Raw genomic sequence first — 25,154 nt, forward strand, 5'->3', positions numbered from 1 at the left:
CTTGTTGCCTAAATCGATTGGAAAAAAAAAACCACCTCGAAAACACCATGCTTTTACATGATCAAATGTCAAGAGCATTAAATTTCAAAGAGCTTGTACATGCAGCTGGACAAGTTCTCGTCAGATCCCAACTAGCGGAGGATAACCGATGCATCAATTGCAATACAATTTTGCAGACAGAGGGAGGCAGCCCTGCTTCATACGATAATTATCTCAACACACCTCCACACGCACACGCATACACATATATACAATGCAGTACACATCTGCAATTCTGGCCTATTACAAGTTCTGATTATACTTTCAATACAAGAAGAGAGGAAGATATTTACAGCGTTGGATGGGCCTAACAGATCGCGCCATCAAATGAATGCAGCGACTAATTACAGTAGGTACGCACTCGTGGGATTAGCAAACAAGTGCCTTCTGTAGACGGACTCTGGTTCCTTAGATTTAGTTCCAAAAGCAGCTTCCAGAATGGATGGAAGTGAATCAGATGTCGTCTGATGCATACTTCTGACAATTAGGTGGTTATCTAGAACCAGCGATTCCAACAGTTTTCTGCAGCTCTGCAGGTTCAAAATGGATATAAGCAAACAATTCCATGACATGTTTCTGACGGCCAAAATAAGAGTTCAAAAAATGATTTTGTACTTTATCTTTTGTTTTGTGAGAAGTACCACTCGTAAGAACTACTTGTCAACAAACATCAGAAGGTGATCAGAACACAATTCACAAAATTTGGCAAGATGAATCGTTTTTAAAACATTGCTTCACGTGGTTATCAAAAATACAAAGAGTAGCAAACCAAGTTGTTCTTTGGCTCTTTTTTTTTCATTGATGTATACGAGATAAACCACACTTCCTTGAGCTTTCAAGAATTTGATGGCCTTAAGAAATTTGACTTTTAAAAGGCATAAGACTAAATCATTGCTCTGAATATCTGTTTTAATGAAACTATAACAACATAGCGTAACATAAATTTGCATAAATATTTATCTACCAGATAGTTCTTATTTCTTACTTGTGGGTTCAAGACATCCATCTGACCGATAAGATCATCCTGTCAATAAGAAAAGCATTACAGTCAAAATACCGCATTATGATCAAAATTAAGTCAGGATGTGATAAACATAACTAAAGCCATAGAATTTGCAACTGGCCTTTATTACTTAACAGTAATACAAACTATGTACTTTCAATATAACAACCGATACAAATGGCACTAATTATGGCCAACCTTTAAGTCTTAGTTTTGAAAATTTAGAACAAAAGCCTACCATTTAAGAAATTGCCGTGAAGCTAAACAAAGTACCTTTTGTTTAAGAAATGGTTCTCAGCTTTTCACCTGATGAACTTACTAATTTTTTCCCAAGACTTAGAAACAGCTACAACAATGAAAAACTACAAAAGTAACTCAGGCATTGATCTCAGTGATTTTTTTAAAAGACAACAAGTGCATAACAGGTAGTTAGAGGCATCAGAATGTGAACCTTTCCTTCCAATTCTAATAGGTTATTAAGTGTTACCTCTAAAATCCCAGGGTTTTGCATCACAACTCCGAGAATTCGCCGTGTCAATGCATCACACATGACGGGATTTTTTCCACCATCACCATTCAACCATGGCAATATGGGCTGAAAACTTCCCAACTCGTCAAACTTGTCATGACATTCTTTATGACTGTCAGATCTCTGAGAGGAAGGAGGCTTCCCAACATGAGAGTTGACAACTGCAAGCTCTCTGTTTGCTTGAGCACTATCATACATTGGTACAGCAATGTCAGATCCATGCAAAATGGTCACTCTATGTCCTTCAGAAAGGTCCACACTAGGCAAATTCTCAACACAGTGTACATCACCATCATTTTCTTTAGATATAAGAAAACCTTCATTGTTTCTCACCATGTGTAAAAGATGTGCTTCATGGGCAGCAGAAGGGGTGCCAAGAGAATATTTCACACCATAACAAGTAGCAACAACCCGGAAATGATCAAAAGCATTTACCTGCATCCAACACAACTGTTTATGGTATGGTGGTGCAAAAAGCATGACCATTTCGTTTTAGTTACTATGGAGGAGCAGAAAATGATGAGCAATATAACTAAACAGACAAGTAAAGCTGTAACGCACTAAGGCATACCATGGTGTTTCAAGCCCCCACTTACCCAAATGAAATTCAACTTGCCCAAAAAAGAATTCTATTTTGAGAATTTTTCTGACATTAATGCAGGGACTTACCCAATAATATGGCTATATACATAGAATCCCCTTCCAGAATTTTTAATTTTGCATTATATGAAGTTATATAATGTTGGATATTCTACATATTATTTTTGACTTTTCATTTGATTAAAAGTTACTGTATCTCCTACATACATTAGCCTATGGAACCAGAGAATGGCATAACACATATTTAAGCAAGGCAAAACAAACCAAGTCATCTGAAAACAACTAAGAAGGATTGTATAAGTTTATAATTACAAGAGTTACCTTTACAACCAAACCAAACTTCCTTAGCACATCCACTGTGAGTTCAGTAATCTTTGTGCCTACAGAGGGAAAAAAAATTGTTTCTACTTCAGCGTTGTTACATTGAAACATTCACACCAAGTTCTGAAAAGGAGAAATACCATACCTTCCATATCCAATGCTAAACCTATTTCTACCACAGTCAGCCCTTGGTCGGCAGCTTTATAAATAGCAAAATAAGCAGTTTTAAACAAATCAGGACATAAAATATCCTCCCTTAAAGAGTAACCCATGGATGAATAATGTCGAGCAAAAATACACATGGACTCCCATGATGGCTCATTGGATGAACTAGAAGCAGAATGAGTAGTTTCACCAGAACATGAGCTTAAACTGCTAACTTCACAGAGAGAATCAACTTGAGAAGAGGTGTTCACGTTGCTATTCCCAGTGCATGACACGGAGATTTGTGTGTAATTCAGTTCCAAACCTAGGGCTTCATATTCTGATACAGTTGCATAAGTTAAAGACAGCTGAATACCAGGGAAGCCTTTCTCTCTGCGGGAAGAAAGTTCACCATCATTTATGGATTTCAACTTAATCTTTTTCACTTGATAAGAATTGTTTAATCTGTCTCTGTCAATCTTGCGCTTTAAACCAACCTGACTATCAACATCTCCTACACCCTCTAAGGGCAGGCACGGAGAGATGAGCATTTCTCCTGATGAAACTAAAGCAAAAAGATGAAACATGTCACCACAGTGTAAATCAGCGCCTAGGCAGACACCATCCCCCATCAAATCTCTTTTTCTTTCACATAGCCATTTGGAAAATTTCTCAAATCTTAATCCAGTGCCAACTGGGAAGGGAGAAGAGGATGCACTTTCAAAGAATTTTGGCGTGAGAACAAAGGGTTGACTTCCACGCCCCACAACCTGGTGATGAAAGAAAAAGAAAATTAGCAATGAAGATGCATCTAGGACACAATACAATGGCACAACTGCATCAACTCAAAGCAACTAAGATTTCTATTGAGACTACCTTAACACTAAAAAACTGTTCTAAATATTCAAATATTCATGAAAACCAAACACTTCCAGATATGTTTGCCCTTCTCCATCAAGCATTCTTACAGCCTAACGCAAATTCTAACCGATATCCAGTCAGAGGACATAGAAACATATGTGGACAATGTCAAATATCAACTTCAGCATTATCTCATCAGGACAACAACTAAAAAACATACCACAAACTTTTTTGCTTGAAGGTAATTGAATGCTGCAAATATGTCATGCTCATTATAACGCCGTAAAGTCTCTGCAAGCAACTTGGGCACCTCGGTGGTAGCAGATGAGTTCAGGAAGACAAGTTTGATAAGCTCTACAGCATTGGCAACTGCCAAAGATTTTCGAACTATCTTCTTGACACTATGGCCCCTATTCTGCAGAAGTTTAAGAAATTTTCCTCGTTGCCGAAGATTATTGGATTTGCTCTTTCCAGGTGTAGATAAATATGCTTGACGTCCGTCCCCAGTAGAATGATTTCCTTCTCCAGGAATGGGAGACAAAGAATGTGAATCTTCAACCTGAATGTCCTGGAAGCGAAGAGAAGCACTTCCATTTTCTGTGGGATTGGAGTTAAAATTGTTGACATCATTAGAAACGTGAGCACCTCCCTGCTCGAAAATATCTAAACCTTGAACAGGTTGAGGAACATGGAATAACTCCCTCTGGGTTCGTAATCCGGCTCCTTTAACAGCATGTTTATTCCTCGGCTTGCACCTTAGCACCTCATCAATAGCCACTACAATACACGGGTCTTCAATATCATCCCAACAAGGCTTACCAGGATTCATGTCTGTATTTTCCAAATCACATGAAGAGCTTACCCCAGAAGCCACAAATGAAGATGAATTTTGATGGATAAACGAAGGATCAGCCAACATGGAAATTTGTCTTTCCTCTAGTTCCTTTATGTGTTCAGCATAGCGCTCACCCAGCAGGTTGCACAGATTCATGATAGCCCTTCGAACACTCGAATCACTCTTCAACAAGGCAATTCTGCGCCTGCAACTATCTGCAGGTGCCGGGAGGTCAGGAAGAGAGGCCCAGTCCACACGATGAAACTTTGCACCTTGAGCGGCACGGTATCTTGCATATTGCATTAACAGCTGCCTGAATAGGATACCATAATGATGTTAAGATGACCGAGTGAAATTACTTGAAAAATATTTACTAACATGAGACTAGAAAATATAATCGATTTTGCCAAACAAATCAAGTAATTCTGCATATGGACACATACCTATCAGCTTTTTGAGTCCATTTAAACTTCCTTTGACGAGTAGGCCTTACTTTTGAAAAAGCAAATTGACTAATAAAACTATTAACATCATCAACTTCCTCTTTCAATAAAGATTCTTCAGCAATATTACCATGACTATTGGCAGTTGCATCCAGCTGAGCATCAGAAACTTGCAAGGGAGAATGAAAGATGTCTTTATGATCCTTGTTTGTATCATAATTTTCTTGCAATGAAGAGCCAACTGCCAAATCTTTTTCACCAATATCAGGTTTATTTTCATCCATCAATGAACTATCATACTCTGAGTCTCTCTTCCTTTTGCAAGAAGCTAATCGCTGATGATTACCATGTTGATCAGTCAACATTGACTCTTTCCGTGACTTCTGGAGAGATAACCTTCTATTCTTGTCATATGATACCCGAAGAACCTGCATTGGCATCTACCAATGCTTAAAGGAACAACAACAAAGATAAAAAAGGATAACGGAGGAAAAAAACTGATAAACAGCCAACTTCTAAAAGAAGACTTCTTTGAGCAATAATAGCAATGGTAACAATCCAACAAAAAATTAACCCAAGCAGCCAATCCGGCATATTCTAACTTTCCAGCATGCTTCAGTTTGACACTCAGAGGACGACAAACCAGAATGCAAATTAACAAGATAGAAACTAAGCCCAGGTATGTATGGTCATCATTATCTTAAAATTTTTGAGATACGGAACTTTTCCCAAGCCATACCCACTTATCAGAGGCTACAGTTACACATAGTATGAGTGTTGTTAACATTGGTTGGAATCAGCCAATTCGAGTATCGGACTCCTTCCAATTTGATGCTTGGCCCGATTCAATGGTGGTTCAAAATTGGCTGATTTGGACCTAATCAGCCAAAACAAGCTTGTATCAGCTGAGTCAAAGTGAATCGGCATTTGCACACAACAATGTATAGTATATGTTTCTCACAAGGCTTCGAGCCTCATCACTTACTAACAACTTATTGGCAGAACGTCGGTTGCCACTGCATGGCAGCACACTCAAGAAACATTGGCTGCAGCTAACGATGGTTGCAGTGGAATCCATTCAGGCTGCCGGCAAACATTGGTTGCCATAAAGAGGAGTCCAAGGAGCAGGAGGAGTTATCACTCACTCTCACACTCACACACACCCACACCCACACACAATTTTACACTATCCTAGTCCTAAACGTTTCACTAACAGAATGAGACAAATGAACAACTTCCATTCTTAGGATGTCCACCTGTTTTTTCTACATTTCCCTTTTTCCATCAATAAATGTAAGCAAGATAATCCAACTGTTTCACTTCTAAAAGGAAAGAGAAGAGGAGGTAGGGGTGCTGGGACTGCTGCTCGTTTCATGAGAAAATTAAAAAAAGATTAACTACATTGTTTTCTTGTGAATTTTGTCCCAGTAAAAAAAACAAAAAAAAACAAAAAATATAACATCTTACCCATGGCCTGCAACTTCAAAAGTCGCATGCCGTCCATTTCTATTTATGATACCATGAAATATGGTTCTAAGTTGTAACTAATATTCTGAAAGTTGGTATTGGTCCATTCAAACCATATAAGCCAGTAAACAGAACTTTACTTAAAACCATGGAGATTCCTGTGGGGTACAAGAGGAAGTTTCACACAAATCAAAGCAGGTAATTAGAATTAACGAACTCCTGCATGCTAGAAAAAGTACAAAGTCTTGAACAGAAAAAAATAATCCATTGACCACAGAGACAGATGTACGCAATATCAAACTTACCATTTCTACAAGCACCAATGATGTATGAATAGCCACAGAAAAAAACAGCAATTCTTCATATGAGTGCATGGCTTACTCTGAGGAAATTCAATATAAAGGAACTACTGACTTTCCAATGTAGAAATCATATCAGACACGTAGATTCATAGAACTTGTTAGAGAACTGTAGACTTCCAGGTGCTATACGCACAAGTAAACTGACCTGTTCCAGGGTAAGATTCAAATCCCTTGCTATCTTAACACAGTCTTTAAAAGGAATTCTTTTTTCAGGCTCATCATTTGAAATACGCTTGAGCAGTTCTGCACGTTGCTCAGAGGTCATAACCCGAACTGAAGACCATGATCTATAATTAAAAGCCTGCAAGAATAAAGTAGGCACTATGTTCCCAATTATAAATGCTAGAATAAAAAAACGCCATGTACGCTGTTTCTTAAGGGAAAGCAAAGAAAAAAAAAAGATTAATTAGGATATCAATATACTTATGTATACGTATGTACACATGCATGTATGTATGTATGTACATATATATGTATATCACCAGTAATAAAAGATCCAAGTCTTTGCAGCCAGAAAAAATAATGGAAAATCATACTTCTGGAACAGCTGAACCAGGGAAAGCATATCCAGCAGCCGTTGGATCTGCTGCAGAATAACAATATTCCAAGGTTTTCCAATATGCATCCACAGCCTCTCCACTAGAAAAACCAAAATCATGGCGGAATTTTGGTTTAAGATCACAATGCTCAATGTTTAAACGTGGTCTTGATCTTTGTAAAGGCTCTTCAATATAAGGCTTAAGCTCCATAGCATATTTAAGGACGGCATGTGGAGCTGAATTCACTTCATCATGTCCTTGGTTCACTAATCTAAGCAGCTGCAAGGAGAATACCAGTAAAAAATGAACAGTGAGAAAATATGTAGAATAATTGCAGGAAAAATAACAAAAGTTATCCAAAGTAACTGGTGCATCTTAGTAAGAAACAGTTACAGCAGTCAGAGAGTCAAGATATCAATTTGGAGAATATAAACACAGAAAAAAGTTGCATTCTTGTTATTTTCTATAGAACACTGCTTGAGAAAAGGCATATTACAATGAAAAGGGAAGTGGACAAGAGAAAGTTGGAAAGCATAAGTGAATGGGTGTTTGAGTAAAAAGCATTTACTGTGAGCACTGGTGGATTAAATAAAAGAAAAAGCAATAATTAACATTCTTAAGGATAACAAAATAACCAAAAAAACATAGTATTTTTTGTTGAACCAGTTACTAAAGTTGAGAATATTTCAGCAAGAAGCAAAAACACCACATCACATATATGAGAAAGAAAAGGAGATTCCACTAATTTTTTTTCCTAAAGTAAAGAAATAGATGAAATGATGTGGGTCACAATATATCCATGATCAACTAATACGAGGTTCTTCAACAAGTATTCTACGAAAGAGAGGCAGTTGCATGATAGGTTCAGGGTCTTGCAAGAATACAATTTGCATTACTGTCGCAGATGGATAGGCAGACCTGAAGCAGCAACATTTGGTAAATATTTGGTTTTCTTATCCTCGAGGAGAAATTTCCTTCAAATCCATTTGTATGAAATGGCTTCAAATCCATGTCTTCTAACATAGGGTGAAGACTGCATATGAAATGGCTGCAATACTTGCAAATGTGGTGGTCCAGGACAGGAGGTTAGACATTCTAACATGGTTTCAAATTCATTTTTTACAAAGTTGCAAATTATAGAGCCATTGAAAGAATGGTTGATATTTAATACCTTGAGGCAGAGAAGCCAGAAAGTGCACTCTGAATAATAATTGAAAATATTGAAGTTTGTTTTTACTTTCTATTATACTTAACTTTCTGTATCATAACCTATGTTGTTAAGGCATCCAACCCGGGCCTAGGAAGGCCTAGACAAGCCTAGGAAAAAAAGGCAACCAATTCTTTTTAATTGTTTTTAGTTATGTTAATGTATCAAGTTATTTTGATTAACTATTACCAATATTTGAAATGTGGAGAGTAGTAATATAACAAACATAATCAGCTTAAACAAGCAAAAATTAATTGTTGACTTTATTGAATATGCAAAATCAATAGAAGAAATGTAACATTACTCATTAAATATAATCTAATACAAGGAAAAAATAAATAAATCTAATCTCTAGAAGAAGGAATGTAAATCCGCAAGAAGGCTTTAATTCATTTGTACTTAAAGAAAGATATAATATGTTTAAAAAATTAGCAATTCATAATAGTATACATACAAGTACACAACAATAACAATACATGTAAGTACATAACCATGCTAACGTCTACATATAATAGGTATTACAATACTAAATAGTATATAACAAATTAACAGTATATACATATAATCAGTTGATGCAATACTGTATAACAGACTGTACATAGTAGTATATACATACAACAAATATTACAATACATATAACAGGAATAACAAATATAATACAATTATATACATATAAGTTTATAACAGGTATAACAAATTAACAATACATAAGCTATGTGATACAAGTATGTAACATAAGCATACTAATGTATACATATAACAGGTATGAGGTATCACAATACTATATAACAGACTAAGTAACTAACAGTATATACATATAACAGTATATATATAACGGCATAATGCCATAAGCAACATAACCATACATAAAAATATGTAATCAAACACAATAAAATACATTACAATATATACTCAATTAAGAAACTTTATTTAAAAGAAAAGGTGACTTTTCACTTTCCCATGGACTAGGCATGTTGGCACCTAGGCCAGTCTAGGCGCCAGCTTGGGCGCCAACACATATCCCACACCTAAGTGGTGGACTTAGGCGATAGGTGTGGACTGACACTTAGTCCATGCCTAGGCGAGGCCTTAGCAACATCAATCATAACTTATATGCCTCATTGTCTCGCTCTTAATTTTCTGTATTATAAGTTGTATGTTTCATTGTCTCTCTCTTTGTTTTCCTTGTTTAGAATCTTTAGATCAAAGGTGGAATACATTTGGCATAGATGTCACAACATCTATCCATTTGCTCAATGAGCCAAGAATGAAGTGCTAGCTGATGTGAGAGAAACTAGAATTCTTTTAAGCATATCTAGACACAAAAGGAAAGGGCTGGAGCACCCAAGATTGAAAAATCATGTCCCTTAACATTAATTGAGACAAAGGTGATAAAAACAATAGAGCATCGAACAGATTGTTATTATAGCTTTCTTAATCCTTGGCATATTGTCATATATTTGTATTTCTATATTTCTGTGGACAGCTGTAGAAAAAAAAAAAAAGAGAATCAAGAAGATGCATCAGGAGTTGATATGACTTTGTTAGCATCAATATATTGATGTATTAGACAAATGAGTGGAAGAAAAGCTTGCTTCCTTAATGTCTATGTCACATAAGTACAGGTACGGCTGCTGGTATGGGTACAGGGAAGCAGGGGTACGGCATTTTCGCCAATCTTGGTATGGTGGTACGGCAATAGTTATATATTTTTAATTAATTATATACATGAAATCAGCAAAAAAAGTAACATAAATATAAGAAACTGATGACATTTTTGTCGTAGATATGTTGTATGAAGGTAAGAAAGGAGGAAGAGGCATAAGGCAAAAATAGGTTCATTTAAAGTGACATACGTACTATGTATGAGAAAGAATGAGGAAGCATCGTACCTAGGCGTACCGGCATACCAGTATGGCGGTATGGGTACGTGGGCCCTTCCCACGTACCACTATGACTTTGCTTAATGTCAATATGCAGGGTGGAGAGAATTAGATGTTGAAATGCATGTCGAGAGGAAAATGATTATTATGACCACAGCTAAATGAGGAAGAAAGAAATGATCATTCAAAAAGAAATTCAACCTCCATTTACTTGTAGTTTTCCATGATTGATGATACCAAATTTTGGGTCAATGTTTCTCTAAATGACTTTTTATTTGTGACTTTATTTTGATGGTTGCTTGTAACTTATCGTTGTTGTGTGTGACTCAGGAATTTGATGCAAATTTGGTACAATTTGCAAACAATTCTTTGGTTGTGAACTACCCACAACAGAGGAATGAAAAAGAGTTGCTGGATCAGGACAAAAAGGATTTGAAACCTTAACTTGTGGTTTTGGAGACCATTGTTCTAGCATTGGAACCACTCTCCCAAAAAAGGGAAAAAGGAGATATTGGGCGAGCATATGTACTAATGTCCAATAATCTGTAATTTTATTGTATTTAGTTTTTTTACCCCATGATATTATTTCTTCATCTCAAAACTTCTGGAACAAATCTACAAGTAATCACAAGGCACCAAATAAAATAAAGTTTTATTCCCACCAGCTATGAATAAAAGCATAAAAGAAAAATTTGTTTGACAAATTTTGTACCTTCAGAAAAATCAGATCTCAGTTTTAACAAAATAGGAAGTACAACTCACCCTTAATCTACGTAGAATGTCAACAAGATTTGAAAGTCTCCCAGTTGCTTGTGTAGACATGAGGCCCTTAAACTCCTCCATTGGAAGCTCACAGAGGCGAAGCCTGTGCTTGCAACTTTCAACTAGCTCCTCAAACCTTTTCGTAGATCCAACAACTTGTAAAAACAGTTCAACTGGCATTGCTTTGGTAGCAGCATCAAGAGAAAACAGAAAGACTGAGCTTTGAGAACTTTTAAGTTCAGAACTATCTTCTCCAAAAGCATCATTGGTTTGCCAGTCAGGTAAACTGGTAATGTATCCCCACAAAAAGGTGTGGAATAGCTTCACCCTGACCATCTTGGCAGGAATGTACCCATTAGCATGCATGGATTCCAAAAGAGCAACTGGAGAATCTGATGAAGTGGGAAACTGTGTCCTTTTGACACCAGTCAATATTGGAACAGATTTCTCTTTTTTCGAGCGAGCCACTCCTTGCCCACGAGTTTCCATATCAAAATTCCTTAGCCTTTCATGAATTTTGACCAGAAGGTCTGGTTGTTTCATATTAACAGATGGGTGTAAAATGACTTCGGTCACACGACTATGCCCACAGTTAGTAACAGCAGGCACACTGACTGAAATGCATTTACATTGACCTTCTTCTTGAAGCTTTCCCAATACTCGAGTTAAGGTTTTTCTAGCCAGCATGGTTGGTTTCTCCTCTATGTCCTCAAGCCACCTATGAAGCTCACTAATTATTAGAAACTTCTCCTCCTGCAAAAGAAATTGAACAAATATATTAGATCATGTAGAATGAAAAGCCAAAAGATTTGTTGAAGTTTCAAGTGACTAAAACACTAGGATAGCCCGAACTTGCAGGCATGCCCAACTCTTAGACTATAATTAGAAGCACATGACCTTGATCCACCTCATTTACTATCTAGAAAAACAGTGAAAGCATGTCTGCCACAAGGAAGCAAACATGCACAGAGAATATAAATGAGAACGTATTTGGAACTTAAACAACATGAAAATGTAACGTTACTGCTATGGTGGAGCCAAGTCAAAATCAGGGTGGGCAGCACTTCTGTCTTGGGGGCATGGACACTACATGTGTTATTTTTTATGATAAGAAACAATTCTAAATAAGAAAATGACTAAATAAAGAAAAGTGTGCTACCCATTGGAAACAGAGAGACAAAAGAAGTCGATTTGAGCTGATATCAGTTTGGAAGCTAAATTTTCAGAATAAAGAGGTAAATGGGTACTTCTAGATGGAGAGAGCTTAAGAATTCATATTCTGTGCTTCTTCAGTAAATTCTATGTCGGGGGAAAAAATGGAAAAAAGAGGACATTGTGCAATTGAAAAAAAAAGGGTTTTATGAGACATTAAATTTATGTCAACTACATGGCATCCTATCTAGTAGATTTACTATTAGGTTTATATGACAGATGAGAAATGTATAATATAGTATACTGAGTCTCTGTTACTTTATAAGTTATCTAATCGTTGATTCATTTCAAATGTAAACTATGCTTGAGTCCTTGATAAGTGTTCAATCATTTAACATTCCTTAACATCTAATTTTGGTCAAGAAGTCAAAGATATATTTTGAACAAGCTGCTAAAGGTGAATTTGATGAGCAACAAAAAGTATGATGCAGATTCAGAAGGAATGCAACAAGAAAACATAAATAATGCTGACCTTTGAGACAATATATCTACAGCATAACATTGTATTGCAAAAGGAACCACTACTACAACAAATGAATCAAAACCTTCAATCTTTCGAGTATCCTTTGTTCCCTTTGGGCATTCTCTGCAGCCAAAGCAAGCCTTGGGGGCCCATGACCAGCTTGAAGCCTTGATGAATTGTGACCAATCCTCGATTTTACCATGATTCCAGTTGCTCCAGTATCAGGCTCATCCATAACATCATGGGTATTAGTATCATCAAGTTGGTCCTCCAGACTTCCAACTTGAATCAGTTCTTGACTTTTACCCTGAATGTCATCACATTTATGAACTGATTCATGGATCCTGGAAGACAAGCATCCATCCACAGCTGGGGCCATCTCTCCACCATGACCATCTTTTTCGTGTTTGAAATTTTGTGATGCAGTATTGAAATTCCTTGATGTCCAGAAACGATATATCATAGACCTTTTGTAGCTTTCTGGTTGGAGGTGCAAACCAAACCTTGGAACCATATTTGTGAAGCGGTGGTAGTTCTTCTTACTGTTGATCCCAAGCTTTTTACACACCTGCTCATCCCACAAAAAATAACCTCTCAGAATTGGCATAGACATATTCGCGATCAATACACATATACCCATCCAGATGCATAAATGCACATTTCATACTTCATTGAAAGAGTAAAGGATTTCTTGTTTTGTTAAAAGCTGCGGGTTCATCAAAGACATGATAAACATTAGATGAATGACTGTCTAGTCTATGAACTTCAACAGTCAAAATTCACATTAAACAAGTCATCTGTATATCATTTTATAGCTTTTATGGTACAATTTGCATGCTTTAGCATATATATGTATGCTGAATCTTTTACAGCTTGATTCTATCTATTCAATTACTTGTGTTACACAGGATGGGAGAGGGCAAAATCTTCATTAGTCCATAATCCTATATCAAAGAGGATTACGGTCAGTCCAAGAAAATTACAAAAGGTTCTCAGAAGAAATAAAAGTAACAAAGATAAAATCCTACTATTTTAAAGAATTACTAAAAACCTCAACACATCTAAGAAATAACTCTTAAGGCTCCCCCTCAAGCTAGACCATAAATATCCATCATGCTCAGCTTGTTACCACATCTAATAAAATCAGTAATAGAAAAAGGCTTTGCAAAGACATTTGCCACTTGATACATAAATTATGGATATAATTCTTGCTTGCACCATGTCACGAATGTAGTGACAGTCTACTTCAATATGCTTAGTTCTCTCATGGAAACTAAACTATCGGTAATATAGGTACTGTAGCAGCCTTCTTATCACACTTCATCTTCATAGGAAGCTCAGCTTGAATGCCTAGATCTATAAGCATAAACTTTATTGTTGCAGTGTGGTTTAGAGATAGATTGGATCCCAGATTCAGATCCAGTTAGGCTTTGGATTTTTTGTTTATTGGAACAGTGATGTTACTTTGGGTTTGGATCCTTCTATTTATTCGAACCAAAATCCAATTCGGACTACGGGTCTGGCCTCTTAAAAAGGTCTCTTCTTTTTTGTTTAGGGCTAATTGATGATCAGAAAAACCCTAGTTCCCTTTTGCTTTCAAAATAGCCTTCTTTTTTTTTTTAGGTTTTCCCTTGCATTCTTTGTTGTTTGGTGCTTTTGCATGGGGATTAGACTGAGGAACTCTAATCACTGCACCACTACTACTTTAATGAATTACTAAAAACGCCAACACGTCTAAGAAATAACTCCTAACAATTCGTACTACATTCCATTATTTTTCTACTTTTTCCTAATTTAGCAGATCTAGACATGGGCAAGGTTGCAATATGGAGCAAGGGTATTGTCCATCTTGTACTTTCAAATGAAAAGGATATAAGTGGATAATAAAAGGAGTCCTACGTCATTACCTTTGTTCACTTATAATATATCTAACCACCTTACACCTATATAGTTTGTACCAGTCATCCAGAAACATCTCAGACAAAATTGTGAGTTGCTCTATTGGTAGTCAATTAGCTAGTTATAAGCAAGTGGTACTGAAATTTTAACTAGTTTAACTTGTCAACTAGCAAAACTATTCCATAACTAGTGCCCTTCTAAGATAGTGGAGGCAGAAACGTGATTCTAGCCTAGATTTTTCCCTCGTCTTCCTCAATAAAATACTGGAAATTTGGAAGATTAAGGGCCCATCCATTTTATTAGCAAATGGTCACATAGAATAAGGACTGTGTCACATGGGTGCGGACCAAATTCAAAATCATGGGCATGCAGGTGCGGCTGACTGTATGTATGTGTGTGTGTGTGTGTGTGTATGAAATAATATTAAAAAAAATACATTCATGAAGATTTTAAACAAACTAAAAACTAGATTATTCACATCATATACATCAATTGAAGTCAAGTTTGCCGAAAGAAGCTGCAGCACCTGCCACTAGGACGGTGCATGACACAGTAAGGTTCCACAGGCAAGTACGAGGCTCTGCAGGAGGCAAGGAAGGAGACGCCACGGAGGACACGGGGGGAAAGAGGGAGGTGAAAAGGCGGAAGGAGAGAGAACGACGTCGAGGGGAAGGCAGAGGAGGGAGGGAAAACACAGAGGACACGGGAAGAAAGAGGGACACAAAATGGCAGAGGGAGAGAGGACGGCATTAGGGGGGAAGGCGAAGGGAGGGAAAATTTCAAGCGAGGAAGGAAACCTCGTGTCGTGTCCAGCGGACGGGTGGACGCGGGCCCAACATGCTCCAAGGGTCGGATGCAGCGGACTGATGCGTCCATGCCGTGTCAACAACGTGTCCGCACCCGAACCTATGTCGGGCCGAGTCAACACGTTAGTCCGCGAGGTGCACCTGTGTTTCATAGAATAAGGATTTCATCCCCACGATGAGGGGGAACCAATAAGCCATAAGGACCCTTTTTCTCTCAATAGAACGAATAAGCAAATCTGTACAGAAAAAGAAGAGCTTGACAGCTGGAAGAAAAGACATACAGTCATCAAAGAATGCCTTTAGAACCATGTTTGTGACATCCTGAATATACCTTCCTCATCTCCCCAGCTACACTCTCACTGCCACCTTCCATCTTTGGATGCTGGTGTTCAAATAATATTTCTCCTAGACATCTCAATCATAGATTGAACATGCCACAATTTGATTAGCTACAACTCAGCATGATCTAGAATCATCAATACATAATAAAACAGATATCATCAATGAAATCCTACAAAAACATGCAGTCTTTGAAGCAAGAAATAAAACCCGTCTTAAGAATTTTTACTAGGATATCTGCTTAAGACTTGTTACAATTTTTAATCAAATCAATCAGAAATGGAATTAAAGCCCAGAACTTGGATACATTTACTTTTAAATCAGAACAAATTATCAAGAAACATAAACCAAAAGACACACACAAAAAATTCATGGAATATCATCAACCCAAGCTAAGCCAATCAAACCAGGCAGACGAGGCATTAATAAGTGTAAAATAGATAAAATGAGAAACCAGTAAATAAAGAGACCACCAACAACCAAGGACTATGATAAAGATTTTTAAAATAAAATAAAAAGTTCAAACAAGTATGTCCCCACTGAAGAACATTGCCTGACCTCTTGGACAGTTATGCCATTTGATCCTGCAGAATCAATCACATCATATATTTGTCGATCAATAGGTAACTCTAGAAGCTGGTCAGTCATCTGACCTCGCTTCGCACATTTGATTTGATCTCCATCTGAATCTTCACATCCTTGAGCAGCATATTTTTGCTGGAGATTCTTTGGATCAAATTTTTTCACCAACCGCAAACAGGAAACTACCTACTCAAAATGGGGACAAAATAAAACATGTCAGATCCAAACTTGAAAATGAAATTGGCTATAAAATGTACACAAGACATACACAAACAGCAGAAACTACTTTAAAGACAAACCTTATTTTCCAAATATAATTCATCAATAGAAGAAACATTTTCACCAACTTTCTACCTCAAAAACATTCACGAATGTCAAAAGAGTTCTTAAAGTCTTAAGCAAATAACATCAAAAAATGGTTGAAACCCAAACTGACATAAGCAACTCATCTGAAGATCTAAACCCATTCCATAACTAGCTACAATTTGAAAAATCCTAAAGACTTAAAACTAGGTAGTATCAGAGTAAGGCATATATGGTTATTGGGATATCTAAAGCTCTTACAGAAATATCCTCAAGTTACTTGCATACTTTGGATGTTACAACTTACAACCACTGTTCTTAAAACACATTTGAATCACCATGGAATGCCAAAGCAGTAACAACTGCATTCCTCAAAACAGTGAACCACACAAATAGTGGCAAGTAGAATTGCCATACAAGGTTTGTAGACATTCCAGGTTCCAGCACTCCACAGTAACCCACAAATGGTGGGGAATGGATAGCATTGAAGTCCTGCAGACTTCAAGACTGTCCCAAGCAGACCATTCTTCGAGAGAGAGAGAGCTCCACCTTCAAGAAAGGAGCACTGCTATGAAAAGGAGCCAGAAGCACCCACAAGGAGGAGAGCCTTGTTCTGAAGGTAACTCTCCTTCTCTCTCTTTCTCTTTCTCTCTCTGGCTGTTCGGCTTCGCAGAAGAAGAGAACCTCAAACCGTCTTGATGAGATACATCCACCTTGCAATCCCGCAAAAGGGTGATTAATGAAAAACTTTAGATTGGCTTCTTCAGGTGACTTAGATGTTGATGTTCTGAGAGATCGAACTAAGTTTGGTGATCATGTTGGAGTGAATTATTACCTTGTTTGCAGTTACTAGGATCAGCTAGACATGTTCTCAAAATTTGACATGAACGCTTGCTGCTTAATTTGACAAAATTATGGGTTACTCAACATTACTTTTGAACCAAATCCTGACTATTACAGATTCACATACTCGTTGCTCAAGCATTTCATCAGTTAACATTTTTGTTGGACTGAGAGTCCAATTCAAGCATATCTATTGCTCACATTCATCAAGTTTCCTTGTTCTTCTAAGCATTGGCAGATTCTCATTTGTTTAATTGCCCTTGCTTTATGCAAATCAAACCTAATTGAAGCACCAATTACAGAATTCAATGAATTGTTTTGTGGTTGTTTGCGACTTGCAAGAACCAAACGTTGGAAAGTAACACAATATGTGCCGTTCCAATCTATGCAAAGCAAGACAGCATGTCTCTGTCCCAATCAATGGAAACAGCTGGACACATTCACAGCTGTTCCAAAACTCTGACCATGGAACAACAAGTCAAGACATCATTGCTCTGTTGTTTCAGAAACATGAAGTAAACACCCTCTTAAAGAGCAAGGGATATACTTCTTTGAAATCTAGTAGGAGAGAGGCGTAGAGAAAGGGAAAGAGAAAGACTTCATATAAACTATAAAGAAATAAATGACAGAGAAAGATTAGACTTCCAAGAAGAGAAACTTCATTTTCTTAAACAGCTCATGGACTCTCTCTCTCACCCTCCCCCACCCCTTCTCCCTCTCTCTATGTTCTTATAACTTATTCCCATTATACACATCTTAATATCACACAAATCATGGCACATGGACCCATACTTTGCATCGAAAGCATTTTTTTCCTTCAGATATATATGTTGCAAGTTCCTATTGGATATTAGTAGATGATTAATGGATCAGACTCTTAAACACATGCAAATAGTGGTGAATAGACCGAACTGAGCCTCCTATTGTCTATTCATGTATTAGGGTCAGCACTTAATCTGACTATTTTAGGTAAGATATACTAAGTCCAAGATAATCCAGAATCTGTTGACAATTTTCTTTAAACCTAAATCTGCTTAGTATCCTACTTGACCTTTGCACGTGAAGGAATCTGAATTTTACTTGGATTACAATCTAACTATAATGGTCTTAAATTCACACATAAAACTGAAAAAGAAACCTTGAGTCCAAATAATAATTAGAATTTACTGTCTTTGTCAAGTGGCCCAAAAAATGGGATCAATAGGATTGAATGATCAACTATCTCCTTGTAAGTATACACTTCCTTTCTAAGGAGCATAAATGAGTTCGCACAAGCCAATCTTGTGTAACTCGAGCACGACTTGTTAATTCAGCTGAGTTTACCCTTTAACTAGAACTTGACTCATTTAAAACAAGTCAAGGTCAAGCCAAGCTTATACCAATCGAGCTGGAATTACTTGACACATATGCAGCCATACTTAGGAGTTAGGACTCAACTCATAGTAGGTTGAATCATAAGATCTCACCCAGATATGCTGAACATAGCCTCCTCAAAGTCCTCATATAAACTATATGGGTGTGCAAGCAATACTTAGCATCTGATGATACCTTGGAAGATGAAATGTTCATGAAAAGATTGATGGAATAGGACATGCAGCAATTTAAATCTGTTGCTATGGATGCTTAATTGATCATGACCATGCAACATTGAAACAAATGATATGCCATCAAAGGCATAAATATAGAACCTAGAATAGGTCAGTGGAAAGATCGATCAAATTATGTACAAGCATCAAAAGTTCAATGAAAATATGGCTGCAACAATCAAACAAACCTTTTTGTTAACTTCTGCAGAGAATTCTTCAACAAGGTGAGCTTCTTTCAACCTTTTCAATACCTGTGAGGGCATAGAACCAATAACAGACACAATCAAAGGCGGATGCTAAGAAGCAAAAGGCATGCTCCAAACAATACTTACAGCCCTCCATGCTCGATGTCCAGTTGTTTTCAGGTAACCAAGCTCTTTTTTGATGTCTGAGACAACAAGTACCTTCAACAAGGAGACATCCATGAAGATACTAGAGAGGGGAATTAACAGACATCTAAGAAAACTGACATGCTGAGGATATGCATATTTTACCTTGTTACTGGCTTCATCGAGTTTACTGCAAATATTTCTCATGGCAGGTAGATAATCCTTTACAAGCCTGTCTTCTTTAATGCAATCAGCGCTAATTAGTGTATTCCCACTATCAGAGCAGATATTATCAACAGCGTTCTCTTTCTTTATTTCAAATCTTTGTTGAAATCTCAAGTTCAAGTTCTTTGCATAGCGAGATAGATGTACCAAATTTGTATTTACTATTGAATCAATCTTGTTCCCTGCATCTAGCTCCCGGCCACATTCTTTCATTCTTACTGTAGCAGATTGCCTCACTAGCAAACCCCGACACTCAAGATTCTTTACTATATAAAAGAGTTTATTGCCCGAAACGTTGAACTCCTTAGCTAATTCATTTTGTGTCACGCCAGTTGTTCTGCATATAAACAGAGTGGTCGTACATAAGAAGACAATACGGGCTAGCCAAGAAAAAGTACTGACGTGTGAGCCGTGAGGCACAGGTTGCAATAGTTAAACAAAATCGAACGCTAAATCTTTTTGATATGCACTTTTGTTTTCTGATAGAGAGGCCTATTTGGGTCGCAGATTGTATATCAACGGCCATTTGACGGATTGGTAGCTCAAAAAAATATGGAGAAATTAAACAAAATGTGGTACTCTCATTAGTCATTTGCATAACCATTTATCAAGGAGTGAAGACAAAAATACCAATGCATCTTGTCGAAAATACATGATCAAGTTTAACCATGAAGTATAAAAAAGTAAAAGAAGCTTCGTGGAATTTAAATCTCCTCGGACAGCCTCTTATGCATCCAAGCATTTCGCAGTATTAATCAATGACAGAAATTTTCACGAATGAAACTCCAAATGACCTATACCAGAAGAGAAGATTGACCTGGACTTCGCCAGACGCTCAAGCACCCGTCGCTGCACCTGAGAAATCGCCGCATCTGATGACTTCAAATCGTATATCCCCAAGCAAGCATCCCTCATATGCTCCGGCGCGACAATCCTAACACCACTTCCTTCCGCTGCCTCCACCGAGAGGCCGCGAGAAGAGACCGTCAACGCCTTCTCCCGCAACTCGATCCCAGGAACGACCAGTAGCCGCTTCCAGACGGCGTCCTTCACTCCATCAGACAGATGGAGGCCGGAGCTAGCAATAGCCGGCTCCAGGCCTCGCCACAGGTCAGCGATCGAGCATCCAGCAGAACCTTCCGTACAGATCACCTCTAGAGCCGCTGATATAATGGAGTCCATCGGCACTCCACTGGACGATGCGGACAATTAGGGTTTAAGTTCAACCCAAAAGGAATGGAACGCGTCGCAGAGTGAAATTAGCATTCTCCAGTAACATCGGGGTTGGTTAACCATGGCGACCGGATCGAAACGGCCGGAAATCAGGATTAAGGGCAGACGCTCTGCAGGGGCGAATTAACGGTCTACTGGTTTTTCAGCAATCGAGGGTTCTAAGCAATCTGAATTGGGATTACTGTTCCACCTGAACGAAAATAAATCAAACAATAGCGAGAGCCAGAGGGAGCCCGAACGAAAAAAAATCGAGCAAGAGAGAGAGGGAGCAAGAGCGGGAATGGCCGGCATGGAAGCGGGATAGGGGGAGGGGCGCGCGCTTGAAACTGGTGGGAAGTCAAAGGCGCGAAGACGACGGTGGTGACCGTCAGCGGGAGGAGGGAAAGGGAATGCCAGGCCTTTAGACATGGAAATTTTAACGTTATTTTGACGTTAAACATTTAAAACAAATACCAAATTAAGACATGGAAATACGCCTTTCTAAACCAATTGCATGTTGTTGTGAATTTTAATCTAGAAATAATCAATGGGAATAAGAATTTTTCATATATTTAGGTTCTTATGTTCTATAAGAGATGAAGTAGTTGAGGACCCTTTAAATTGGAATGAACCCACTATTTTCTGGCTAACGTCCATTTTCCGACGAGTTTTTTTACATTTTGTAATGCTAAAAACTATCGCAAATAGTGCATTTCACGGTGACAGCTCAAAAATCCGATCCTAATCTGATTTGGTATTTATTTAAATTCATACCTGAATCCAATCCAGTTTCACGATTATATGTTGATCCTATTTTCTACGTCCGATTTTTGTTGAAGCAGTTCGAGAATTTAATGACATCCCTAAATCAAGGATGTAAGATATTGGATTCTAAAACTCCAAAGTCTGGTTTTGGTAGCCTCAAATGATTTTAGATAATCTAATACTGGATTTGAGATTTTAAGATCTAAGTAAAAGATCCATTCCATTATCGGTGGCTTTCAAATGAAGGCTGGACCTAGTGGTGGAGCCAGATGTGGATTAGTGTGGGCACTTGCCCACGCAGACCCTTATATACTTGGTCTTTTATATATTGGTGCCAACAACATTGTACTATATATTTGAAGGGTTTCAAATTTTTTAAAGGATTTAAATTTGATAGCAGAAGTTACATTCAATTAGATGATCAAGCAAATATGCGTCCTTAATATCGCTAATCACAGTACTACAGATAATTTCGATAAAATAACAGTAGAATACCCTCCCCCCATATATATATATATATATATATTATATATTCGCCCACAATGGCGAGTTGGCGACTGCTTCTTCATAAACTTCTTAAGAGATCCAAAAAGGCGCTTCTCGTGGACAGGACCACGCTGAAGAAATCGTTCACCTCGCAGGAGACCCGGTCCAACCCGACGGACAACCCATCTGCTGCCTCCTCCACCTCCTTGATGGCGTTCTCCAACCTTCTTACCCGTCCATCACTTCCTACGGAGCTCCCGGTGTGAGCCACGTCGTCCACGGCAGTTATGAGAGTTGCGATCCCTGCTTCCGCCGGCTCGGCCTCTTCCGCCTTCCCGCGAGGCCGCCGGCAGACCATCTCGTCGACCTTCTTTCGGAACTCGTTGTATGCCTGGGCCCAAGGGAACTCGTCCCGGATTCGGACCCCTGCGGCACAATCTGGTAAATTGAACAACGCCGCTGAAACCGCTCCGAGAACAAGGACGCTCACAGCGTTCACGGCATAGATCGTCCTGAGAACGATTTTCCGACGGGCCGCCAAACGGACGCGTGGAGCCTCGCCGATCGTGTCTGTCAATTCTCGAAGAATCGCGACCGTCTGAGCCCCTAGATTTTCTTCCCTAGGCGAGTCCTCCAGATCGCGGAGCGAGTCCGCCGCTCGCCGAAGCTTCTCTCTTTCGCCGGAAAATCCTTTCAGTAGATGCAGCGCGTAGTTCAGGAGGAGGTTCCTTTGCTGACGCCGCGAAATCTCCGCTACGACCGAGTTGCAGACGTCAAGGACCTTGATGCTCGCATCCAGGTAGACACCCGCCACCGCTTCTCCGTCGGAAGGCTTGAGATCGGCAATGACCGATCTTGCGTCGGCGTGCGTTGACGCGAGTGTCTTAACGGCGACAGCGAGCCACGGCAGGCTGAGGCCCTGTGCGTTGCTCTCAGAGACTAGGGCCTTGAGACGCAGCGTTAAGCTATCATCGAAATTCAAGGAGGCAAACCGAAGCCTGGAGGTCTCCGCCCGGAGTTTCCCGGCGAGACGGAGGGGCAGATTGCAACGCTTGTCGATAACAATCATATTGAGCTCTCGCCGTGGATGACCGGAAATTGATCCTCTCAACGAACATAAAAAAGAACTCAAACCTACCCAGGAGCTTCGAAGGGGAATTATACACGTCGGTTTTGCGCGTAGTCGACGACCCGTCATTCCGTCAAAGCCCAAGGAGAAAAGGAACTTCCTTCCAACACAGGACCTGGGTTACGTCCTTCATGATTGACACTCAAGTAACTAAATATTGCATTATGCCATTGCCTGGTTAAATAGTTCCGTTGATGTACCTGGTTGGGGTTTGGACCACACAGCCTAATGGATCAGTTTCAATTCTCTAGGTCCGCAATCTAGGTCCATACCTGTGGGTCCCAACACCTGGTATTGATCAGGTATAATCGGTTCGGATATGCGATTTAAATTGAATGTGACTCGAACCATCTACACCTTGTGTAAAACGGGCTAACACCCTCCACACCACTGGATCTATTTACGAATTGACTGAATCCGCTATTTATTTTTCCAGTATGGAAACGCTTGAATTAGGAGTTTGAACTTCACCCGGATCACTTGTCGAAGCAGCGGGATACGAGGGTAAGTTTGTAATTTTGAGGACGCGTCAGCTTCCGGGAAGCGGAGGGGGACGGTGGAGGGTAGAAGGGGAACACGGCACATCTAAACGCCGTTTGGGTGGGAAAAGTGCTTGGGAGTTCCATCCATCTCTCGTACGCAAAGTTCGTGGGGGCGTCGGGAGCGTGGTTTCTTGTTCGACTCACTCGGGTTCCTGGAATGGTTCTCTCAATTCCCGGCCAGGGACGATCGTCATGGCAGATACGCGTTCTATTGGATAGGTAATGGAATCCCACGCGTGCGCGGAATGCGACTATCTCCTAATGGGTGGGCAACTCCGACGTTTGAATTGAAAAAAATTTACCCTGTGTGCTTGTCTTGTCACATTCAGCTTGCGTCACCTTTTTTTTCCTTTTCTTTTCCAAAAACAGTTGCAAAAGCAAAAGGGGGCTAATAGATTTTCAATAAGTTAGGTCACTCTTTTTCTCGTTTATGAGGTAGCGGTTAAGTTAAAGCAAACTTTCCGTGATTTTGTTAATGATAAAGCTATTTTGTGACTTACCGGTCGGGTTGATTAAACTTCATGAATTACCCAATGTCCTAATCTCTATTTATCTTTTGAAGTTTTCATTAACCAGAATTGAGAAGATTGCTAGAATTTGGTCTGGAATATGTAGCTATATGTTTAATCCTGCGATTGTGATCTATAAAGTTGGTTCATCGGGGATCAGCTTTTAGATTGCTATATTCCAGCTTTTGACAAGCTTTTTCTTGGAGATATAAACATTAATGGCTGAAATTGTATCGAAATCAGGCCTAAACATCATTTCTTTTGGGTTCAGCGGGTAAGGATAGGTATCAAAATCTGATGCAGGCTGATCTCATCATACTTGTAAGGGTGGGAAACAGGCAGCCTGGCTAGGTACCGGATGGGTAGTTGGGTACTTGACTTGTGATGGGCTGAGTTTGGGCTGACTATTTCACACTTGACACTTGATAAAAAAACTTGCCGAGCCCGGTTGGCTAGAGTCAGTATTGGGGGTCTGACTCAGCCCGATATATGTATCTCTCCACACTTTTTATTCTCTTTCTTTTTCTCTCTCTCTCTCTCTTTCTATATATATATATATATATGTATGTACACAATCCTTTGGCACATCACTGATAGCTCTTTTAAAAACTCTTTGTGTCGACAATGGCTCATTTAGAGACTTTTTGTGTGTCACTGATGATTCTTTTAGAAACCCTTGATATGTTATCTAGTGTTTTTGTGATATTAAAAAATGAAATATTAAGGGTTTCAAATAAAGATAAATATTAAACCGAGAATGAAGTTGATGGTCGGGCTCCACCTGGCTCCATGCCCAGCCTTACATATATGTTTTTTTTTTTAGTTATGAAAGGATTTACTGCTGATTTAGTTATTGATAATGCATCACAAAACGCTAAGTCATGCGTACTGAGGGTCAAACCATAACATTTTCATTTGAAAAAAGGAAA

At 38.8% G+C, this 25,154-nt stretch overlaps 2 protein-coding genes across 9 annotated transcripts; both read right to left on the bottom strand.

Annotated features, from left to right (window-relative positions):
- Positions 1 to 51: 51 nt before the first annotated feature.
- Positions 52 to 21,184, bottom strand: LOC116260035 (uncharacterized). Of its 8 annotated transcripts, none has more exons than XM_031638100.2 (16): positions 20,400 to 21,184; positions 19,523 to 19,919; positions 19,361 to 19,432; positions 19,217 to 19,279; positions 16,273 to 16,482; positions 12,753 to 13,238; positions 10,996 to 11,748; positions 7,141 to 7,422; positions 6,750 to 6,905; positions 4,776 to 5,203; positions 3,718 to 4,645; positions 2,638 to 3,406; positions 2,493 to 2,551; positions 1,530 to 2,006; positions 1,025 to 1,063; positions 52 to 569 (listed from the first exon to the last, which is right to left on the bottom strand). In XM_031638100.2, the coding sequence occupies exons 1-16, from the start codon at positions 20,762 to 20,764 to the stop codon at positions 384 to 386; spliced, it is 5,670 nt and encodes a 1,889-aa protein (XP_031493960.1). In that variant the 5' UTR covers positions 20,765 to 21,184; the 3' UTR covers positions 52 to 383. The 8 variants fall into 8 exon arrangements, with proteins under 8 accessions (XP_031493960.1, XP_049935440.1, XP_031493961.1 ...); XM_050079483.1 differs by having other exon boundaries at positions 3,718 to 4,641; positions 4,772 to 5,203; XM_031638101.1 differs by lacking the exons at positions 19,217 to 19,279; positions 19,361 to 19,432; positions 19,523 to 19,919; positions 20,400 to 21,184 and adding an exon at positions 15,707 to 15,780 and having other exon boundaries at positions 16,273 to 16,410.
- A 718-nt stretch (positions 21,185 to 21,902) lies between these two features.
- On the bottom strand, positions 21,903 to 23,247 carry LOC116260802 (protein BPS1, chloroplastic-like). Its single transcript, XM_031639301.2, has one exon. The coding sequence runs from the start codon at positions 23,241 to 23,243 to the stop codon at positions 22,125 to 22,127; it is 1,119 nt and encodes a 372-aa protein (XP_031495161.1). The 5' UTR covers positions 23,244 to 23,247; the 3' UTR covers positions 21,903 to 22,124.
- Between the last annotated feature and the right edge of the window lie 1,907 nt (positions 23,248 to 25,154).

Source organism: Nymphaea colorata, chromosome 9 (genome assembly GCF_008831285.2).
Source record: "Nymphaea colorata isolate Beijing-Zhang1983 chromosome 9, ASM883128v2, whole genome shotgun sequence".
NCBI lineage: Eukaryota > Viridiplantae > Streptophyta > Magnoliopsida > Nymphaeales > Nymphaeaceae > Nymphaea > Nymphaea colorata.